Source organism: Vipera ursinii, assembly GCF_947247035.1.
Source record: "Vipera ursinii genome assembly, chromosome: 1".
NCBI classification, from domain to species: Eukaryota; Metazoa; Chordata; class Lepidosauria; order Squamata; family Viperidae; genus Vipera; species Vipera ursinii.
The window spans coordinates 294,705,853-294,725,321 of record NC_139512.1 but is presented as its reverse complement, the minus strand read 5'-3'; the positions used below and the strand labels follow the sequence as shown (position 1 = coordinate 294,725,321).

Here is a 19,469-nt window from a genome sequence, read left to right as displayed (position 1 = left end):
AAGACAACCATTTCCAAGGGGCTTTTTTATCAAGCAGCCTGTGTAGGGGCTCTGCTATTGCAGCCTTATGAGGTAGAAATGTGTGATAAAAATTTAGGAGGCCCATAAACGCTTGCAGCTCTCCTTTTGACTTTGGCCTTGGAGCCATTTTGATGGCCTTCACTTTGAATCCATGGGGTGGATTCCATTAGCATTGATATGGAACCCAAAAAACTCTGTAGATGAAACCCCAATACTACATTTGTTTTTCTTCAATTTGAGACCCGCAATGCGAAGCCTCTGCAAAACAGCCCTGAGCCTATTGGCCAACACTTCAGTGGATTCTCCAGCAATGAGAACAACATCAAAATAGGGACAGACTCCCTGAATACCCTTAAGTGTGCGTTCCATAACCCCTTGGAAAATACCTGGTGCCACACTGACTCCAAACTGTAAGCACTTGACTTTGAATGCTCCCCTGTGAGTTACAATTGTCTGAGCCGCGGCTGTGGCCTCGTCAACCGGCAGTTGCTGATATGCTTAGCAAAAATAGTTCCCCCTTGCAATGAAGCCAAAATATGGCTGACTACAGGAACTGGGTAAGTATGTTGACTAAGGGCCTTATTCAATGCACATTTATAATCTGCGCAGATACGAACCTCCCTGTTAGACTTCAGTGGGGTGACGATAGGAGTTTCCCACTCTCCCCCATCAACAGGCTCTAAAACGCCCTGTTCTACGAGCTTATCAATTTCTGAATCGATTTTGTGCTTCAAGGCAAAGGGAACCCTCCTAGGCTTAATTCTGATAGGTACAACCAGAGGATCTAATTTAAAAGAAATTGGCGGGCCCGTATAAGTCCCCAGATTTGACTCAAAAACATCCGCGTATTCCTCGCAAACAGTCATGAGGTCTGCTGTTTGAGTCCGGTTAATGCCTGTAATTTGAATGCCCAAAGCATCAAACCAATCAAGTCCAATAAGACTCGTTCTTTGGCCCTCTACTACTATGACATCCAGGTGCCCCAAAAACCCTTTAAATTTTACCAGTACTGAGGCTTCTCCCTTAACTTTGTTAGCATACTGAAAATCGGTTAAAACAATATCAGAGGGCCTTAGTTTAACCCACTTGTTGCTGCACCTGCAAACATAGTTGAATGTGAAATGATTGATACAGCCGAGCCAGAGTCCAACTCCATTTTACAAGGAACTCCTTGTAGCTCTACTGAGAGCTTGAGTTTGGGCTTGAGTGGGCGACAAGCCCCGGTGCGGCAAATGCTTCTCCAGCTTCTGAAGAAGCCCACACTAAGTGGACCCTGGGCCGCAGTACCTCTCCTATTCAGTTCCTCCAACTGGTGCTTAAGTGGTCTGTCTCTCTGATGGGCTCTGCAGACCATGGCAATGTGGCTGGTCCTTCCGCAAGCTCTACATGTGGCCGAGTGGAATCTGCAACTGGTGCGAAGATGGCTGCCTCCGCACCCCTTACATCTAGGTAAGAGAACTGCCTTGTAATCATTCTCTCTTTGCTGGCTTCTATGGTTTTGCGTGCTTGGTTGTTGTTGGAGCTTGTTGACTTTGGGTTCTTCGTCTTCTGACGATTCTCCGGCATGTTTGGCGACCTTGGAATGGACTGAATCTTCAACCCTCAGGGTTTTGGAGGGCTGTACGGTCTGCACAGCTCCCCCGGTGGCTTCGTCGGCCATGATCTCATCCTGTGCCTCTGAGAATGTGAGGTTGGGTCTCGCGAACAATCTTTGCTGTAATGTTCTGTCTCGGAGGCCACAGACAAGCCGGTCTCTCAGACATTCCTCTAAGTTCGAAAACTTGCAGAGGTGTGCGGCCTGCCTTAGGCCTGCAATAAATTCTGACGCTGTCTCTCCAGGTAGCTGCACTCTCTGGTTGAACTTAAAACGCCACGCCATCTCTGACATTTTCGGCTGAAAATGTCCAGTCAGCTTCCTTTTGAGATCTGCAAATGATACAGCTTCGATGGGCGTTGGCGCGAAGAGATTTTCAGCTAGATCGAAAGTTGCTGGTCTGCAAATGCACAGCAACGTGGCAGCTTTGAGGCCTTCCTCTGCAATCTGGCTTGCGCATAGTTTTCCACCTGCGAGAGGTAAGATGGCCAGTCTTCTGGATGTTTAATGTCGAATTCTCTGAGTTTGCCGACCTTCGGCATCTTTCTTGATTCCGGTGCTCAAGGATCCTGCTTTGAGAGGCTCAGGAATGCTTTCACTGAGCACGCAGCCGCTAGTGTAGCGTTACTAGCTGGCCTGGAGGGGGGGAAATGCCTATTCCCACCAGCGCGTCTTGCCGACCCCTCGCTGACTTTAGCTCTTTTCAAATGGTGAAGCAGGATCCCACCTTCGTCGCCACTGTTATGTCGTGGGCTCTGATGGAGTCCTGGATTTCCAGGCAAACTTATCGACACAATTCTTCAACAGGCTGAAATAATTTCTTGAGAATTAGCTAACTACTGGTTTAGCTAAGCTGGCTTGTGTCTAGCTTTCAACTGTCATTATCCCTTACAAGCTGTGAGATACTGAAATTAATGAGAAGGAAAACCATCACACAAGAGTAGGCATCCTTTATCAGACAAATTCATGATATATAGTCCACCCACAAGCCACACTGTTGCACTTTAGCTTTAGTAGTAGGTCTACTTGTGTAATCACAGGCAACTATAAATACACATGGAAAAGAAAAGCAACACAACTCTGACATCAGGATTCAGACGATCAGAAGAATTCTTCTGGAGCAGATCAAAAGTCTATCTGTCCCAGTATTCTTTTTCTCCCAGGAAATGAGTAAATGCCTCCAGGAAGCTCACAATCCAAAACAAACATAGAAAACTCAGCTAATCATATTCTCTGCAAAGGACATTAGTGAGAAACTGGGAGCAGGTTCTCTTAGGGAGGCTCTCAGCCTTTTCTAGCAAGATATGTTTGACACATGCAGCAGAGGACTACAAAGATGGCACTGAAGAAGGTATTCAAGGGGTTTTATATAAACATCAGTTTAGCCTGGAAAGAGAGACTTGAGTGAGAAAGAAACTAAAGATTGCTCTGCCTTGAATCTCTTTAGTATAAGAATCCCCATCAGGCTTTCAAAATTCTGTTATCATCCTCTAACAATAAGTAGAGTTCCAATCATTTTTGTGGTTTCTATTTACTGACCTGGCCTATCTCTTTGAGCTTACATCAGTTTTGAAAGCCTCATTATTTTTTATCCAAATAGACATTGAACCTTGCCTTTGATTGCAGAGATCGCATCAGATCTATGAGGCACTCCACCATCCTCAGAACAACTTATTGAAGCTCCAAAGAGCAAAAGGATATACAGATAACAGTGCCATGGTGAAATTCACATGCCATTTGGGACAAGACTTGTCTTGTACAGCAATCAACAGCCCAGCCTATATGTCTGCCCAGTCAAAAAAGCTTATCAGAGAAATTCAAAAGAACACAGGGTCAGCTTCTGACTTTCACAACTAAGTGCAAATTATTTATGGCAAGTCAGCCAGCAGAATTTTCTCCAGATTGCTTCAAAGTGATATTTTGTTCTGAGCCTGCTGACAGAAGGACAGCCAAATAAGCCACACCCCTCACTGAAGGCAATGATCCCTTACTGGACAATTATCAGAATTTCATGCAAAGATTTAAAGCGGAATTTTAGTAGCAAATCAAGCTGAAGAAAGGTAAGAACAGAGTTCCTGGATACATACTAAATTTTCAATTAGTGGTCAGTGATCTGGAAGGAATGATCCTACTTTGACTGACCAAACTCAAGTAAGATTTGATGGGAGATGACTTAGTGAGATAAAGCATACACATACACTCAAGAATTTGGAAGAGGCGTCCCAATATTATGTGTTAACTGATGGGCATTTGGAGTAGTCAAAGTATGGAGGAATTAGTAAAGGAAGGAGATCAACAACCACTCTTCATGCTTATTTCTCCTTCTCTGCAGCCTCCTTGAATACAAGAACTTCTCATTCTCCGCAACCTCCTTGAATACAAGAGCTGGAGAACCCATGCAGTAGGACCAGTAAAAAAAGTTCCTCAACAGAGAAACAAAAGTGGAGAGGCTTTGGTTTATATGCCCACTGTTTTTTTTTTATTGAAAAGTTTTAAAATACAATTTTTCTTTAAGAATCCCCCCTCCCCCTCCCTCCTCCCTCCCCCCTACCTCTCCCCCCTCCCCCCCTCCCCCCTGACTTCCCAGAGCTAAATACAAGGTATATATAAAAAAACAATCATAAACAACCATATACTAACAACCATAAACTCTAAAATCCATCACTCTCTAGCTTATATAAGATAAGACAAACCTTAGTAATATTAAATATATATAAAGAAACTAAAGTAGAAAAAGAAAAAAAGAAAGAAGACTTATTCAAATGCTACATGAAACTTCTTAACCCTATACTTGTTCTGGATAAACTCAATCCATTTTCTCCATTCCATAATATAACGTTCTTGCGAGTGATCTTTCAAATAGGCCGAAATCTTCGCCATCTCTGCCAGGTCGGAGACCTTTAAAGTCCACTCTTCTATGGTCGGCAGTTCCTCTTTCTTCCAATACTGACCTATCAAAAGTCTTGCTGCCGTAATTAAATTTAACATCAACTTAGTGTCCACAACCGTAGCATCCGTAATTATTCCCAACAAAAAGAGTTGCGGACAAAACTTTATCCTTTGCTTAAAAATCTTCTGCATATTCCACCAAATTTTTATCCAAAAAACCTTGATCTTTTTACAAGTCCACCATACATGAAAATATGTTGCATCTTCATCTCCACATCTCCAGCATTTTGGCTGATAATTCGGATACATACTTGCAAGCTTTTTAGGATCTAAATGCCATCTATAAAACATTTTATAAAAGTTCTCTCTTAAGTTTTGAGCTTGTGTAAATTTTACGTTCCTCACCCAAATCTTTTCCCACGTGTCCATTGTGATAACTTCCTGGATGTTTTGGGCCCATTTTATCATACAATCCTTAACGAGTTCTGTTTCTGAATCAATCTCTATCAATGCAAGATATATCCGTTTAATATGTACTGGTCCCTGATTTCTAATTTGCTTCATCAGATTTTCATCAGTCATTGTAAAACCATTTTTCTGATCTTCTTTCCACCTGGCCCGTAGCTGAGTATATTGAAACCAATTTTGAACAATCTTCTCGTCTCGCAAGAGACTATATGGCTTCAAACACCAAACATTTCTTTCCAAGCTTAAAATCTCCTTGTACGTAGTCACATCATGTTTGAAACCAGCATGTATATTTTCTATTGCGTGTTTTGGAATTGCCCACAATGGTATCTTACAATCTAACTTATGTCTGTACTTCTTCCAAACTCTCAGCAAAGCCTGTCTTAAAATATGCACTCTAAACACATTATCTACCTTCTTATCATACAACAAATATGCATGCCAGCCAAACAGCAAGTCGTGGCCCTCAAGATTTAATAATCTCTCTTGTGTCAAATTAATCCAATCACTTATACCTGCTAACGCAGCAGCTTCATAATATAATTTAAAGTTAGGCATTTTAAGACCACCTCTTTCACGAGTATCCTGCATAATCTTAAGTTTAACTCGTGGCCTTTTCCCTGCCCAAACAAATTTATTGATACCTCTCTGCCATTCCTCCAAATTGGAATCTTTCTTAAGAACCGGTATCATTTGAAATAAAAATAAAAATTTAGGCAGGACATTCATTTTTACTGCTGCTATTCACCCCAACAAAGACAATTGCAGTTTTTCCCAACTCTCCATTTCTTTTTGGATTTTTCCCCATAATTTTTCATAGTTATTTTTATATAATTTTGTATTAGAGGGCGACAAAAACACCCCCAAATATTTAACCCTTTTGACAATCTCAAATCCAGTTAACCCTTCTAAAAGGGCCTTTTGCGATGCTGTCATGTTTTTAGCCAAAATTTTAGTTTTCTGTACATTAACTTTAAATCCAGAAACCTTCCCATATTGCATTATTATCTCCATCAGGTCCACAACAGAGTTCTCTGGCTGGGTCACTGTAACAACCAGATCGTCTGCGAACACTCTCAATCTATAATCCTGATCTCTAATCTGTATACCCTTAATTCTTTCCGAATTATGTATTTTTACCAATAATATCTCCAATGTTAACACAAATAACAAGGGCGATAACGGACACCCTTGCCTTGTGCCCTTCTCAATATTACATACTTCTGTCAGACTATTGTTAACTATTATTCGGGCTGTTTGTTTTTGATATAATGCCCTGATTGGTTGCAAAAATTTATCCCCAAAATTCATTTTGTCTAAAACTTTCATCAAGAATTGCCAATTCAATTGATCAAAAGCTTTTTCAGCGTCTAAAAAAATTAGCGCCGCAGGGTTCTGGTTGTTCCTTTCCAAAAATTCCAACACATCTACTATATGCCTCACGTTATTTTTCATTTGCCTACCACTAATAAACCCAGTTTGATCCCCATGAATCACCCGTTGCAGAACCCTCATCAATCTATTAGCCAACACCTTAGCAAATATCTTATAGTCTGTATTTAATAGTGATATCGGTCTATAGTTTTTTACTTGAGTAGCATCTTGGTCTTCCTTCGGAATCAAAGAGATAAAAGCAGTTCTCCAAGATGGAGGCACCTTTCCCCCTCGCTGGATTGTCTGGAACAGTTCCTTTAACGGTTTAACCATCTCTAATTGTAAATTTTTATAGTAGGCCGCCGTCAAACCATCTGTACCTGGCGCTTTATCTACCTTCAGTTCCTTAATTACTGTAAGTATTTCTTCTTCTGTAATCAGTTGATTAATCTCCTCTTTTTGTACTTGTGTAAGCACCGGGATGCTAGCATTCTCCAAATATTCATCAATGTCTTTTTCATTAATCTTCTCCTTAGCATATAATTTAGAATAAAAATCCACAAAGGCTTTCTTAATAAAATCCTGTTGAAACACCATTTTTCCCTTGTGTTCAATTTTGTCTATGTTAGAAGCCCTCTGCTTTTTCCTTAGTCTATAAGCTAGCCATCTACCTGGCTTATTAGCATTACAAAAAGTATTATGCCTGGCAAACCTCAAATTGGTTGCCACTTGATCAGCCATTAATTTATCAAATTGTCCTCTTAATAGCTTAATAGCGTCCTTAGTCTTCACATCCAATGGATTCAGAATCAAAGCATTCTCTTTTTCCTTAATTTCATTCTCCAATTCTTTCCTTCTAGCTTCCAAAATACGTCTATGTTTATTGTTCATATATATCAACACTCCTCTCATATAGGCCTTGCTAGCATCCCAGACCATATCCATAGAGGTATCCTTATTCATATTAAGTTCAAAAAAATCCTTCATTCGCTGTTTACACTCTTCAACATTTTTCTGGTTTCTAAACAAATTCTCATTTACGCGCCACGAGCGCCTATCTCTATTGTCCTTATTAATCTCTAACCATACTGGGCTATGGTCAGAAATAGCTCTTGCACAAATCTTCACCTTTTTAATCCTAGAAAAAAAATCATTAGTCAGCAAAATAAAATCAATCCTAGAAAAAGATTGATGTCTATCAGAAAAAAAAGTATAATCCTTTTCATGCGGGTGTATGTCACGCCAAATATCTCGCAATTCCAAATCATCCTTCATTTCAAAAAAAGACTTTGGCAATCTGGCATGACACAGAATACGCTTAAAAAAGCCAGCCTTGTCCATCTGTATGTCCACTACACCATTCCAATCCCCCATAAAAATAAACGATTTGTAATCCAACTGGGTAAGCTTTGTATGAAGTAAACTAAAAAAGTCAGCCTGTTGTTGTTGTTGATTAGGGGCATACAGTCCAACTAAAAGCGTTTTTTTGCCTTCTAGCAACAAGTCTATCATTACGTATCTTCCATGCTTGTCTGCTTCAATTAAGTCCGCTGTTATGGCACTTTTAATATAAACAACGACTCCATTTTTCTTATTCATTGCAGAGGCAACAAAGTGCGTACCCAGTCTTGAGTTCAATAAAAGCTTTTGGTCCATAGCCCTAATATGCGTTTCTTGCAAACATATAACATCAGTCTTAAATTGTTTTAAATATAAAAAAACTTTCTTTCTCTTCTGAGGCGAGTTCAATCCATTAACATTCCAAGTCAAAAATTTAGTCGCCATTCTTATCGCCCCGAAGCTTTTGGAGCACCTCACCAATGGCCTTGCCGTCTTTAGGCCGCGCTCCTCCCACTGCCTCGCTGTAACTGCGCTTTGAAGATTCCAAAAACTTCTGCTGGTCTTGTTCTTTTACTTGTTTTGCTCTTTTTAAAGCAGCACGCGTCACCCTCTGCTCTCCAGCGTCAGCCAACAAAGTTATAGTTTGATCCACTCCTACACCATTCTCCTCTGTCTGTCCATCTTCAGCCTCTTGAGGTTTCCCTTCTCCAGATCCCTTTGCTGCTTCCAGAAGTGATAGTGGAGTTGCTTTTAAAACATTATTGTAGAATTCACGCGCCTGTGCCACAGTTACCAGACGGTATCTTTTACCTTCATGCATTACCACCAGCCCTACTGGAATCTCCCATCTGAACCTTATGTCACGTTGTTTAAGTTCCTGCACCAAAAATGCAAAGTCCTTTCTTCTCCTTAAGATCTTTGGAGGGATTTCCTTTAAAACCAAAACTTCTTGGTCAGCAACCACTACTTTAGTATCATAGACAGCTTGAATAACTTCATCTCTAATTTCTCTTTTTGTAAAATAAACCACCACATCTCTGGGTAGCTTCCTCTGTCTGGCAATCCATGAGTTTACACGAAAAACTTTATCCATACATGCCTTTATTTCAGATGCTGGCTGACCCAATACTGCTTCCAGGGCTTCAGAAATCAGCTGCTTCAAATCTTCTTTAATATTTTCTTTTAAGCCCCTAATTCTAATAGCATACTGCATCTGGTAGAACTGAACAAGGCTTAACTCTCTGTCCGCTTTGTCTTCATTCTCCAATACCTTAACTTCTAGTACAGCATTTTTTGAGTCAGATCTTCCACTTTTTCTTCCAGGCCTTGTACACATTCAGCCACACTTTCCACTGTAGACAGAATGTCTACCCTCATCGCTCTAAATTTCTCTTCCATCCTCTCATCTATTCTCTCCTCCATTTTCGCCAGTTTATCACTCAATGTTACTAAAATTACCTGGGCATGCTTTTCAAGGGCATCTTCTAAATCTTTCGATGTCAATGCAGCAGGAGGAAGCAAGGCTTGCAACGATGTCTGTTGCACCGGAGAAGTTCCACCACTCCGAAGAGTTTTTGAAGGAGGTTTAGCCGCCATCTTTTACTTTCACTTGTGACGCACTTTCACTTTAAGTTTAAAAAGTCCATCAAGCTCGAGAGTAAAATATAATAATCCTCTTCACCTTTTCCTCTTGTACCGCTCTGCCTGCTCCTTTTATTCCATAGTCCTTCCTTCAGGCAGGGGTGGTCGCAAACGCCTGGCTCTGCTCCAAGAAATCCGGAGCAGAGACGCTGACCAGCTGGGAGCAACCCAGGCTACGGGGGAGTTCGATCCTTCAGCCGCCCAAGCTACAAGCTCAGGCGGCCCCGGAGAACTCGACCCCTACCTGGGGCCTCACCCCCTCCTCTTCTCCCGAGGAGGGGGTTTCAAATTCACCCGAACAGCTGATCGGCGCTGTTTCGGGTGAAAATTACTCAGCTGAGCCGCGGGCAGCCCGGGAAGGCTGTCTCCGGCGCCGCGCAGCCACCGGAAGTCATATGCCCACTGTTTTAACTTTACTGCATGACCTAGGTTCTGGTATTATGAAATAGCATAATAGCAGAGAAGAGACAAGGGTGATTCCCTGAGAATCAATACAAGAAAAAATGGATATTCTGTTGCATCATTAATAAACTGATAAAGCAGAATCAGGGTATTTGCTAACAAAATAATCAAATACTTCCTGGATTATTAGGTGTAATGGTATGTGAGCGTGAAGACAAGAAGAGCAGCCACAGACGAGGCAATGGTAAGAATACAGTAAGAGGCAGCTGAGCCCACAGAAGGAATCAGCGCATGCCAAATATCTCAGAAAGAAACCCTAGTTTCTTGGGCTGCAAAGGTGACAGGGAAAAGATGTACTTTCAGAGTAGCAAGATTCTGTTAATGTAACATTACAATAAAGACAGAGCTGGTACGTCTGGATGTGTTTCTTTTCTGAACTACCTCACAAGTCTGATACTAGGTAAGCTACTCTCTTAAAATATATTGATGATTTTTAGAGCCTGCCTTTATCCTGACCATGCTATAGAAGGCTAAATATTGGAAATCATTCTTTATTGGATGCAATTTTTTTTTCAAACATAGGTTTGTATTAAAAAAATTCCATTTGTCCATAATAGCAATAGCAATATCATTTGGACTTATATACCAGCCCCTAGTGCTTTACAGCATTCTCTGGGTGGTTTACAAGGTAGAAGCATTATTTATATATTGTCTCCAACAATCTGGGTCCTCATTTTACTGACCTTGGAAGGATGGAAGGCTGAGTCAACCTTGTGCCAGCAGGCCTCACTCCCATCATTCAGAATACACCTTGAGATGAACATTAATTTTTTATTTTCATATTGCATTTTTGTGAATATTTAATAATGGAGCAAGAAGTACTACAAGGCTAAAATGAAAGCATAGAAATCTAACTGTAGGAAATGTATTAATTTACAAAATAAGTTTCAAACAATTGAAACAAAAAAGAATTAAGAGAAATTAAGAGAATTAAGAAACTCTTACCAGCAAAATGACACTGATGCTAAATATAATATAGACGATGTACCGAAATATATGTGTCCCCTTCCCACCATGCGTGTATGTGTATGCGCGCACACACACACATAAATTTAAAAATACATAACCTTTAAATATGTGATGGTTTGGGGTAGGACAACTACATAACGGACATCTGTGTTCTGATTGAATTTTGTGATTTTCATCAAATCTTCCATTTTTGTTGCAGGCATTTTAGCTGTGATGCCCAGCTTTAGAAAGCACTCTCTAGAAGTAACCATCAAATAGCTAGACTTCCAGAAAAATCTGGCAAAATCCTCTATAAGAAATAGTGGTATAAACGGTAAATTGTTAAAGGGAAGAGCAGCGATTAGGATATAAATTACTCTTTTCACACTGGATTAGTAATGGGATTCTCCATATATCTGCAGCAATAAGTCCTGGTTGTTTTATTTATTCATAATGCAAATCTTCTATGTCTGAGAAGCAGCAATAATAACCAGAACATCTATAGAAGAATTCAGAGTGCTGGTTAAGAAAAAGTCAGTTGTTTCTTCCTGCTATCTGCACACAGATTATTCACCTTCATCATGACTCTTGGAGAACGCTGCTTTCTTGGACCATTGAAATACAATTACCATACAGCTTTCAGCTGCTCTTTTATCAGTTATTAATTGGTTAGCACTTGGTTGAGGAAGTTCTCTGGAAACTTCTTGATTAACCTTAAAAAAAACAAAGATGTTTTTGTTTTATAAAGGTAAAGGTAAAAATTTCCCCTAGCGAGTTGTTTCTGACTCTAGGGGATGGTGCTCATCTCCGTTTCTTAGCAAGAGAGCCAGCATTGTTGAAGACATTTCTGTGGTCATGTGGCCAGTATGACTATATGCTGAGGCACACAGAACGCTGTTTCCTTCCAAATAGCCAAAGTGGTGCCTATTAATCTACTTGCATTTACACGCTTTCGAATTGCTAGGTGGGCAGGAGCTGGGGCAAGTAACAGGAGCTCACCCAATTGTCCAACACTCAGGTCTCAAACCCGGGCGGTCAGCTTTCGAAGCTCAGTGTCTTTAATGGTTGAACCACCATGCCCCTCTTTCATTTTATAGATGAATATTAAATATGGCTAGCTGTAGCAAACATATCAACTGCAAATACTCTTTTACACATTTTAAGACTAATCAAACAATATGAGAGAGACTTGGAATATAATGAAAGGTGTCTCTGCTTCTTACTTTTAAGATAAAAAAGATGGAATAATTTCAACCACTATTTTCTCTACAAATTTGATTAATCGGTTAATCTGTTCATATCAACCAAGCAATACAATCATTTTTTTCCAATATCCAGTAATACTTCTGTCTTGTAGTTGAAAATTGTAAGGTTGTTGGGTATGGAGAATCAACATCAAAACTGATATTCAGCATCCACAGATTGTAGAAAACAGTTGTGGGAAAGAAAAATCTGGATCTTGCAGACAACCAAATAGACAATCTTGTAGTTCTGGATTTTGCCCAGGAAGGTCTTGCAACCTCATCCTCTTCCAGGAGGTCTAGTTGGGGCCAAACCATCTCTTGATCATGAGACAAACTCACAGGGAGAAAACTGGCAGGAACTAATTAGGGTTCCTGGTTAACCAGAATGTGTCAAAAGCACTGAGTGAATTCTGAATTCCAAGCAGCAGTGTCAATTTGTTTTAAGACCACACATACACAGAAAAACATTGTCACAGTCATATTATTTCTCTGCTTTTTTATGAATTCATCACTTCAACTGGTTACTTCTTTTTTCATCTGTGTGATCATGTCATCGCTCTGAACCAAACAAACCAAGAAAATGCCTTTTTGCCATTTTGTCCTCCATAGTGAGCAGATCTCTATGGGGTCTGAGATTATTTACAAACTAGCAAATAGACAGATGTGTGGGACTTTGTTTTTTCTAGTGTCATCAGTTGAGCTCTGTGTTGAGTAGCAATAGAGAGAGGGAGGGTGGGAATCCACTAATTATAAAGCTCAGTGGTCGAAAGATGAGAAAGACAAACTTTTCAGTTACTGGAGACTCTGAGCCAAATGCACTCTGGCAGCACATCTGGAATGAAGTTATAACCACTTTTTCTTTAAGAGACAAGCATACCATAGTGTGCCCAGCATGATAGTCTTCAACATTTTCATACCTGCCTGCATTCCTACATCATTATGAATATTTTCATGGCTCCATAGTTATCTACACGTCACTTCTTTTGCTTGTGAACGTAGTACCCCTTTGGGTCTGTGTGTTTGTTTCTGTTTCTAACAGGATCTTTGCTTAACCAGAGGGGAGAAAGAGGAAATCCGTATGTACTGAATCTGTTTATTTTACAGAGCTCCCTACGGAGGGACAAGGGAGCAAGAGTTATGCAAAGCTTTGGCAGTGGCAGCTGCTGCTGGGAAGGCTGTATCTGGTTTTCATTTCTGCCAGTAAGTAGAAGTGACCACATCAGGCAAGACCTGGTAAACTCCCAACTGGAAGAGCAACACACTTGTGTGGACCTGTCAGACTTCATCTTGGCCGTTAGCCCTGCCCAAGGCAGTCCTCGTCCCTCTCTCCCTTCTTTTTATTGCCACCCAGGGTTACCATCTATCCTAAGTCAATAGGCAGTTAAGAAGTGCTTAAAATTAGTATTAACCAGCAATTATATTATAGGGCGCTGGAGCCAAATATAACTCTTCTAGAGCCTTGCCTCATTCTGGGACTGGCAAAGCTTTATCATTCCTAGTAGCTTCCCACAAAACTCTCTCTCTCTCTCTCTCTCTCTCTGTGTGTGTGTGTGTGTGTGTGCACGCACGCACGCACGCACATGCATGCCTTCAAATTAGTGTTGACTCCTGGTGACTGCCTGGACTAATCCCTGCCATTTCCTTGGAAAGATATTTGACTTTGCCACTGTCTACTTCCTTGGGCTGACTGGCCCAAGGTCACCATCTGACTTCACGCCTAAGGAAGAACTAGAATTCATGGTGTCTAGCCCGTACCTTAACCATCACACCAAACTGGCTCTCTTTTTCAAAATGCAAAGATCCAAATCTCTGTGTCACTACAACAGGCACACGTTATACTTGCTGCACGGAAGATGAGAGTGCAAGGTATAATTTAAAATACAAAGGAGATAGTTGTGTTTATCCAGTCTTGGTGAAGTCACTTTTCTGTCCACATAGAGGTGAGTCAGTTATTTTGACCCATCTGATCCAGCCAGACAGGGTGGGTAAACTTCAGGCCCCATTGACTAAGGAATATTAGTTGGTGGAGCCTAAAAGATATACCTTTTCCTCCATAGCACCCACCTTATGGAACATTCTCTCTCCTGAAACCAGGACAGCCTTGACTCTGCTGACTTTTTGTAAGTCTTTTAAGATCTGCCTCTGTGGTTAGTCCTGGGGCCCCAGGTAGCCCAGAGCCCTGTTTCTTAGTTAGATTAGTGATCATGGTATCTGATGTATTCTTGGATGCTGTCTATTCTAACTTTTAAATTGTTGTTGTTATTGTTGTTGTTGTTTTAAAAAAATAGTAATAATAACAATTTTGTTCACTATCCAGCATCACTTGCTGAGATGGGAGACTGAAATAACATAACATAACATAACATAACATAACATAACATAACATAACGTAACGTAACGTAACGTAACGTAACGTAACGTAACGTAACGTAACGTAACATAACATAACATAACATAATTAATATCGTTGGCTTTTCCATGCTAACACAATACATAGTGTGGTTTTTATGTGTGTGTGTGTGTGTGTGTGTGTGTGTGTGTGTGTATTCTGTATATTCTACAGACAAGGTTTCACTTCCTTCCATGTACACCATCTCAAGTAACACTGGAGTGCAGGGCAGAATTAAAGCTATCTTTGTTAGGATACTTAATGGGATATTTATCTCTTTTCATTCCCACTTTCTAAAGTTCTAGCAGCAAGATCATAGCAACATACTGCTTTTATTCTTAGCCAAGAATATTTTGGGAGCTCATCTAGTTTCAAATAAGATGCTGACTTTTTTTAAAAAAAAAAGTCTGAGTGATTTGCATGCAAGACAACAACTACTAATTGTAGTGATAGAAAACATTTTTTTTAAAAAATGGAAATGAAGAGGACACACTTCTTACAATTTGTGAAAGCTGTCTGAAATAACATTCCTGTAATTTTGTTGCTTTGGAACACACTGTAATAATTTTTTTCAGTGGTAATAGAAAATAAAGTAAGGAACACTCATGCCACAGCTAAGAGAGATTAATTGAGGAAGAATTATGTTACACAAATACATCTGGGAAGCATGAGGATCTCTTTCTCTAATATAGTGGAGCTGAATAACAGGTGGAAGTATAAGAAATTAATTCACTGATCATTACTAATTGTATAAAAGTTAAAATCTGGACTAGATCTACTAGCCAGATAGGTCACAAAGCCCCTTAACACAACTGGTAAAGTTGACAAATTAGTTGAACAGAAATGATGTCAGTAATAAAATTAAATATCCCTTTCTATCCCCAAATTCGCTCCATCCCTTTTGTGGTTTACAGTAACTTCCCTTAAGATTTTGGCCTCTGTCAAATCCAGTGGATACCCATTAAGAATTCAAAAACTGATTTTGACGAAGTCATTCTTCTAAACCAGGGGTGGGTAGGCAACCTTGGCTCTTTTATGACTCATGGACTTCAACTCCCAGAATTCCTGAGTCAGCATAGCTGACTCAGGGATTCTGGGAGTTGAAGTCCATGAGTCATAAAAGAGCCAAGATGGCCTACCCCTCTTCTAAAGCTTACCCAGTAAAGATTGGTTGATGAAGATCACTCAGGACGTATCTGCTTTGTTGAGTGAGGGAGTAGCACTAGCTGCAGTGAAAGAGGTGTCCACACCTTCTCAAGAAGCTATTCCTACGCAGTGGTTCTAGACCATTTTTGTCCAGTCTCTAACCTGCCCCAAGAAAGTTGGGCTGGAATTTCAGAGAGCTCTAAAGAAAATTGATACTCCTTCCAGTCTGGATTCAGGCCAGGATATAATTCTGACACAGGATTGGTCATGTTTATTGCTTACTTCTGGTGGAACCAGAAGAGGGTAGTGCAGTCATACTGATTCTCCTTGGTCTTACTGCTTGCTTTTTAAAGATGGCAGCATTTTCCCCAGGTGCCTACAATTCTTTTATTTGCATTTTAAACTGTTTAAATATATTACAGGTAGTCCTCAACTTACAACCATAAGGGAGGCCAACATTTCCATTGCTAAGCTACAGTAGATAGTTGTTTGGCCCCATTTTATGATCTTGCTTGCCACAGTGGTTAAGTGCAGTTGTTAACTGAAATTGTTAGCAACACGGTGGTTAAGTGAATCATTGACTTTGCTTGTCAGAAGGTCTCAAAAGTGATCACATGATTCTGGGACCCCCGCAACTATCATAACTATGAAGCAATTGCTAAGCATCTGAATTTTGATAACCATGGGGATGCTGCAATGGTTGTAAGTGTGAAAAAACTATCATAAGTCACTTTTTTCAGTGCTGTTGTAACTTCAAACAGTCACCAAACTAACAACTGTAATTCAGAACCTGGTTTGGAGGAGGGAAAGGTGGAACTAGGACCATTCAGTGGGGATGGCATGTCTCCCTGGAACATTAGGAGAGTCCAGCAAATGAGGGTGATGCTGTCCCAGGCCCCTCCAGCATTGTGGGAAGTGATGGACTGGACAGGTAGCCTTCATGAACAAAGGAGAGGATTGGCTGTAGATGGGCAGCGGTGATGAGAGACAACAGATCCCCTCTGATGAGGAGCAGCTTCCTCCCCCATCCAATCCGAGAGCACGGAGAGTGGAGGGAACTCAGAGGAGGCCTGCAGGAGGCTACCCTGCACCTCCTCACAAGGAACATCTAGCTTGAGCTGATTTAGCCAGAGGCCGGGAGGGGAGGATGCCTTCATCGGGAACAACTGTGTGTCTCAGAACTCACCCCCCTGACTTTTGGAAACCTTGACACATGGATTTCAACTCATGTTTTTGCATATCTTGTTTTGCGGATGGTGCGTCTGGATTGTGGCTTACGGACTTTGTTTGGCAACCTCTGCACCAGGTTTGTCGACTTCGCCTTTCTTCCTGCTTGGGGGCTTGTTTCTGGTGACTGTTGGACTCAGTTGGTGGGACTGTGTTACATTGACTGTGGGTGGCTATTTGGGGGGGGAAGTGGAGTGGAAGTTTGCCAACATCATTGGAGGGTAGTCTGTCATGGTTTAGCAGTGCAATAAAAGACTTCATTGGTGTCTGCATCTGCCTACGCGACCTGGGTCAGAACAGGCTACCCATATGCCACTCAGAGTTGCAACAGAGTGGGGCTGTCTTATAAATATAATAAAGAAACAAGACAATGTTCTTATGATTGGTTGGGCTTCAGGATACTTACACACTTAAGTGAAACTGAATCCTTAAATGCTGACTGAAGTTTTAAAACAGCTGCCTGCAATTAGTGCAGGTTTGCATCCCACCAGGCTCAAGGTTGACTCAGCCTTCCATCCTTCCGATGTAGGTAAAATGAGGACCCAGATTGTTGGGGGCAATTAAGCTGACTTTGTAATAATGCCACTTGGGGAGGAAAGCCCTAATAAGCAGGCATATACATAGAATGAAGGCTATTGCTAAGCTTGTAAGCCGCCCTGAGTCTTCGGAGAAGGGCGGGATATAAATGGAATTAAAATAAAATAAAATAAAATAAAATAAAAATATGTAAGTTTCAGTTGCCTTGCGCCAAAAAAACTTTCTAGAACAAACTTCATCAAAATAGGACACAAATAAACTGATTTTATTTAAAATCTTTAAAAAGTTTATAAAACAACTATCTATGTATCTACTACGCAAATATACAATCTTTTGGCAACTATAGCTCATTGGAAGTAAACAAATATTATTATTAGATATTATTTTTTTCTTCTGTTTCTTTTTTTGATTATTTCAGTTTCAATAAAATTAAATATAACATTATCAAATGCTTATTTCATCAGAAATTGCTTCCATCTTGTTGATCAAGAGCAATGTTATTAAGTATATAAATAAATAAGATGGACAAGATTGGATCAAAAGCACCAGAAACCAGCTGTAAATTAGCTAAAAACTGTTCCTGCATTTAAGGCTGAACAGCCACAACAAAACTAATTCTAGATTTTTCTAATATTAGTATAAAAAAAGAATATCAGTTAGGAAAGTCTATTGAGTTAGAAGAGACAGATTGTTCTCTAATGAGGAGCATCAGATTGTATTAATAAATATATAAACAATCTAAAATATTTGCAATGTATTGGGCCTGTTTTACTTGAACTGTACCACATGTCTTGATTGCTGTTTGAGATTGCTTAATCAGGGAGTTGAGTAACGGTCGCTGGCTCCTCAGACAAGCAGTCTCCAGGACCACCATTGGTTGGCTCTAGGGCGGCAACAGGCTCCTTCAAACCTATTGGCCACCGCCTAGTGGTCAGCAGTATAAATAGCTGTATAGAAGCCTTGGTTAACAGTTCAGTTCCTGCCTGAACTCTCTCGCCTCGTTTTCTGCTTGCTGCAAAGAACCCAGTACACAACAATATTAATCATATAACTAATACATTTAATGTAGCAAGCATTCAGACATTCATTCTCCTGTGCAGCTGCAAAATGGGTTATGATTCTTTTTATTATGAAGAGAGTTAAGACCGAGAGAAAGTGATTCTGAGATCTATAGGAATATGCAAAAAAACCCTTCAAAAATATCCATTCTTTACTAAGATGGATGTTGTTAATAACACAAACAACAGAGGGAAACTCAAGATTGTCCTTTACTTTGGAGAAATGCCCATTTGCGAAAGCACCACTTTTAAACTCATCCAGCATTTCTCTGCAACCACTTTACTTTTGGCTTTGTTTAGATTTTCACTAAATGAATACAAAAGCCCCACACCAAAAAAAACACAACAACCTCACCTTCCTGAGTGGACAAGAGTCTAAGCTTTGGACACACTTTGCTCCAACTTCTCAAGTTGTACACAGACACAACCCAAGCTCAAACTACTAATGAACTACAATTGCAATGAATTGGCCCAGCTACGTAAACGTCAATGTCATGCTACAGATCAACACTGATCTTGTTTTTCTAATCTGCTCTTATTAAAGAAAACTTTCTCAAGTATTTTCTTCTTTGCTATGATCAGTGAGCTTAGGGGTAAAACAACAAAGGAACAATATTCAGATTAGTGCATGTAAGAAAGTAGCACGAGCACTCTTCACTTACTTACAGCAATGCTACACCAGATGCTTACAGATTTACCAGTGCTTTATAAGTCTACGCACTGTCATTGTGATAATAGGCAGCCATGAAAATGACTTGTTTGTTATTACTGCTTATTCAGTCATTTATTTAGCAACATGTATAACCCACCCCAATCCCAAAGGACCATTAGATGGCTCGTTCCACTGAAATTGTGAAAGCTCCACAATTTAGCATTTTATTTGCAGGATGTGCTGAGATTGTAATTTCGGAATCCTCTGGATGAAGCTTCTTCCTCTGTAACTGTTCTGCTAATAAAGGGCCAGTTTAGATAAGAGACTCAGATTGAAACCATAAGTGATATAAGATGTCAGGGTGGGGGAATTGCACAATGTGCTATGATGTCACATCATACATGGTTTGAATTATATATTAAAAGAGAGAGGAGAGAGAGAGACTGAGCAGCAATACCATCAGCAATACTATTCCATG

General features: G+C 40.3%; 1 protein-coding gene across 1 annotated transcript in view; it reads left to right on the top strand.

The window, feature by feature from the left end:
- The first annotated feature begins 1,367 nt into the window (after positions 1-1,367).
- Positions 1,368-19,469, top strand: part of MRPS18A (mitochondrial ribosomal protein S18A) — a 50,572-nt gene continuing 32,470 nt past the window's right edge. Inside the window, exon 1 of the mRNA XM_083349120.1 lies at positions 1,368-1,470. Coding sequence (XP_083205246.1) covers positions 1,374-1,470 — 97 coding nt within the window. The 5' untranslated portion in view covers positions 1,368-1,373. The remainder of the gene's footprint in view (positions 1,471-19,469) is intronic.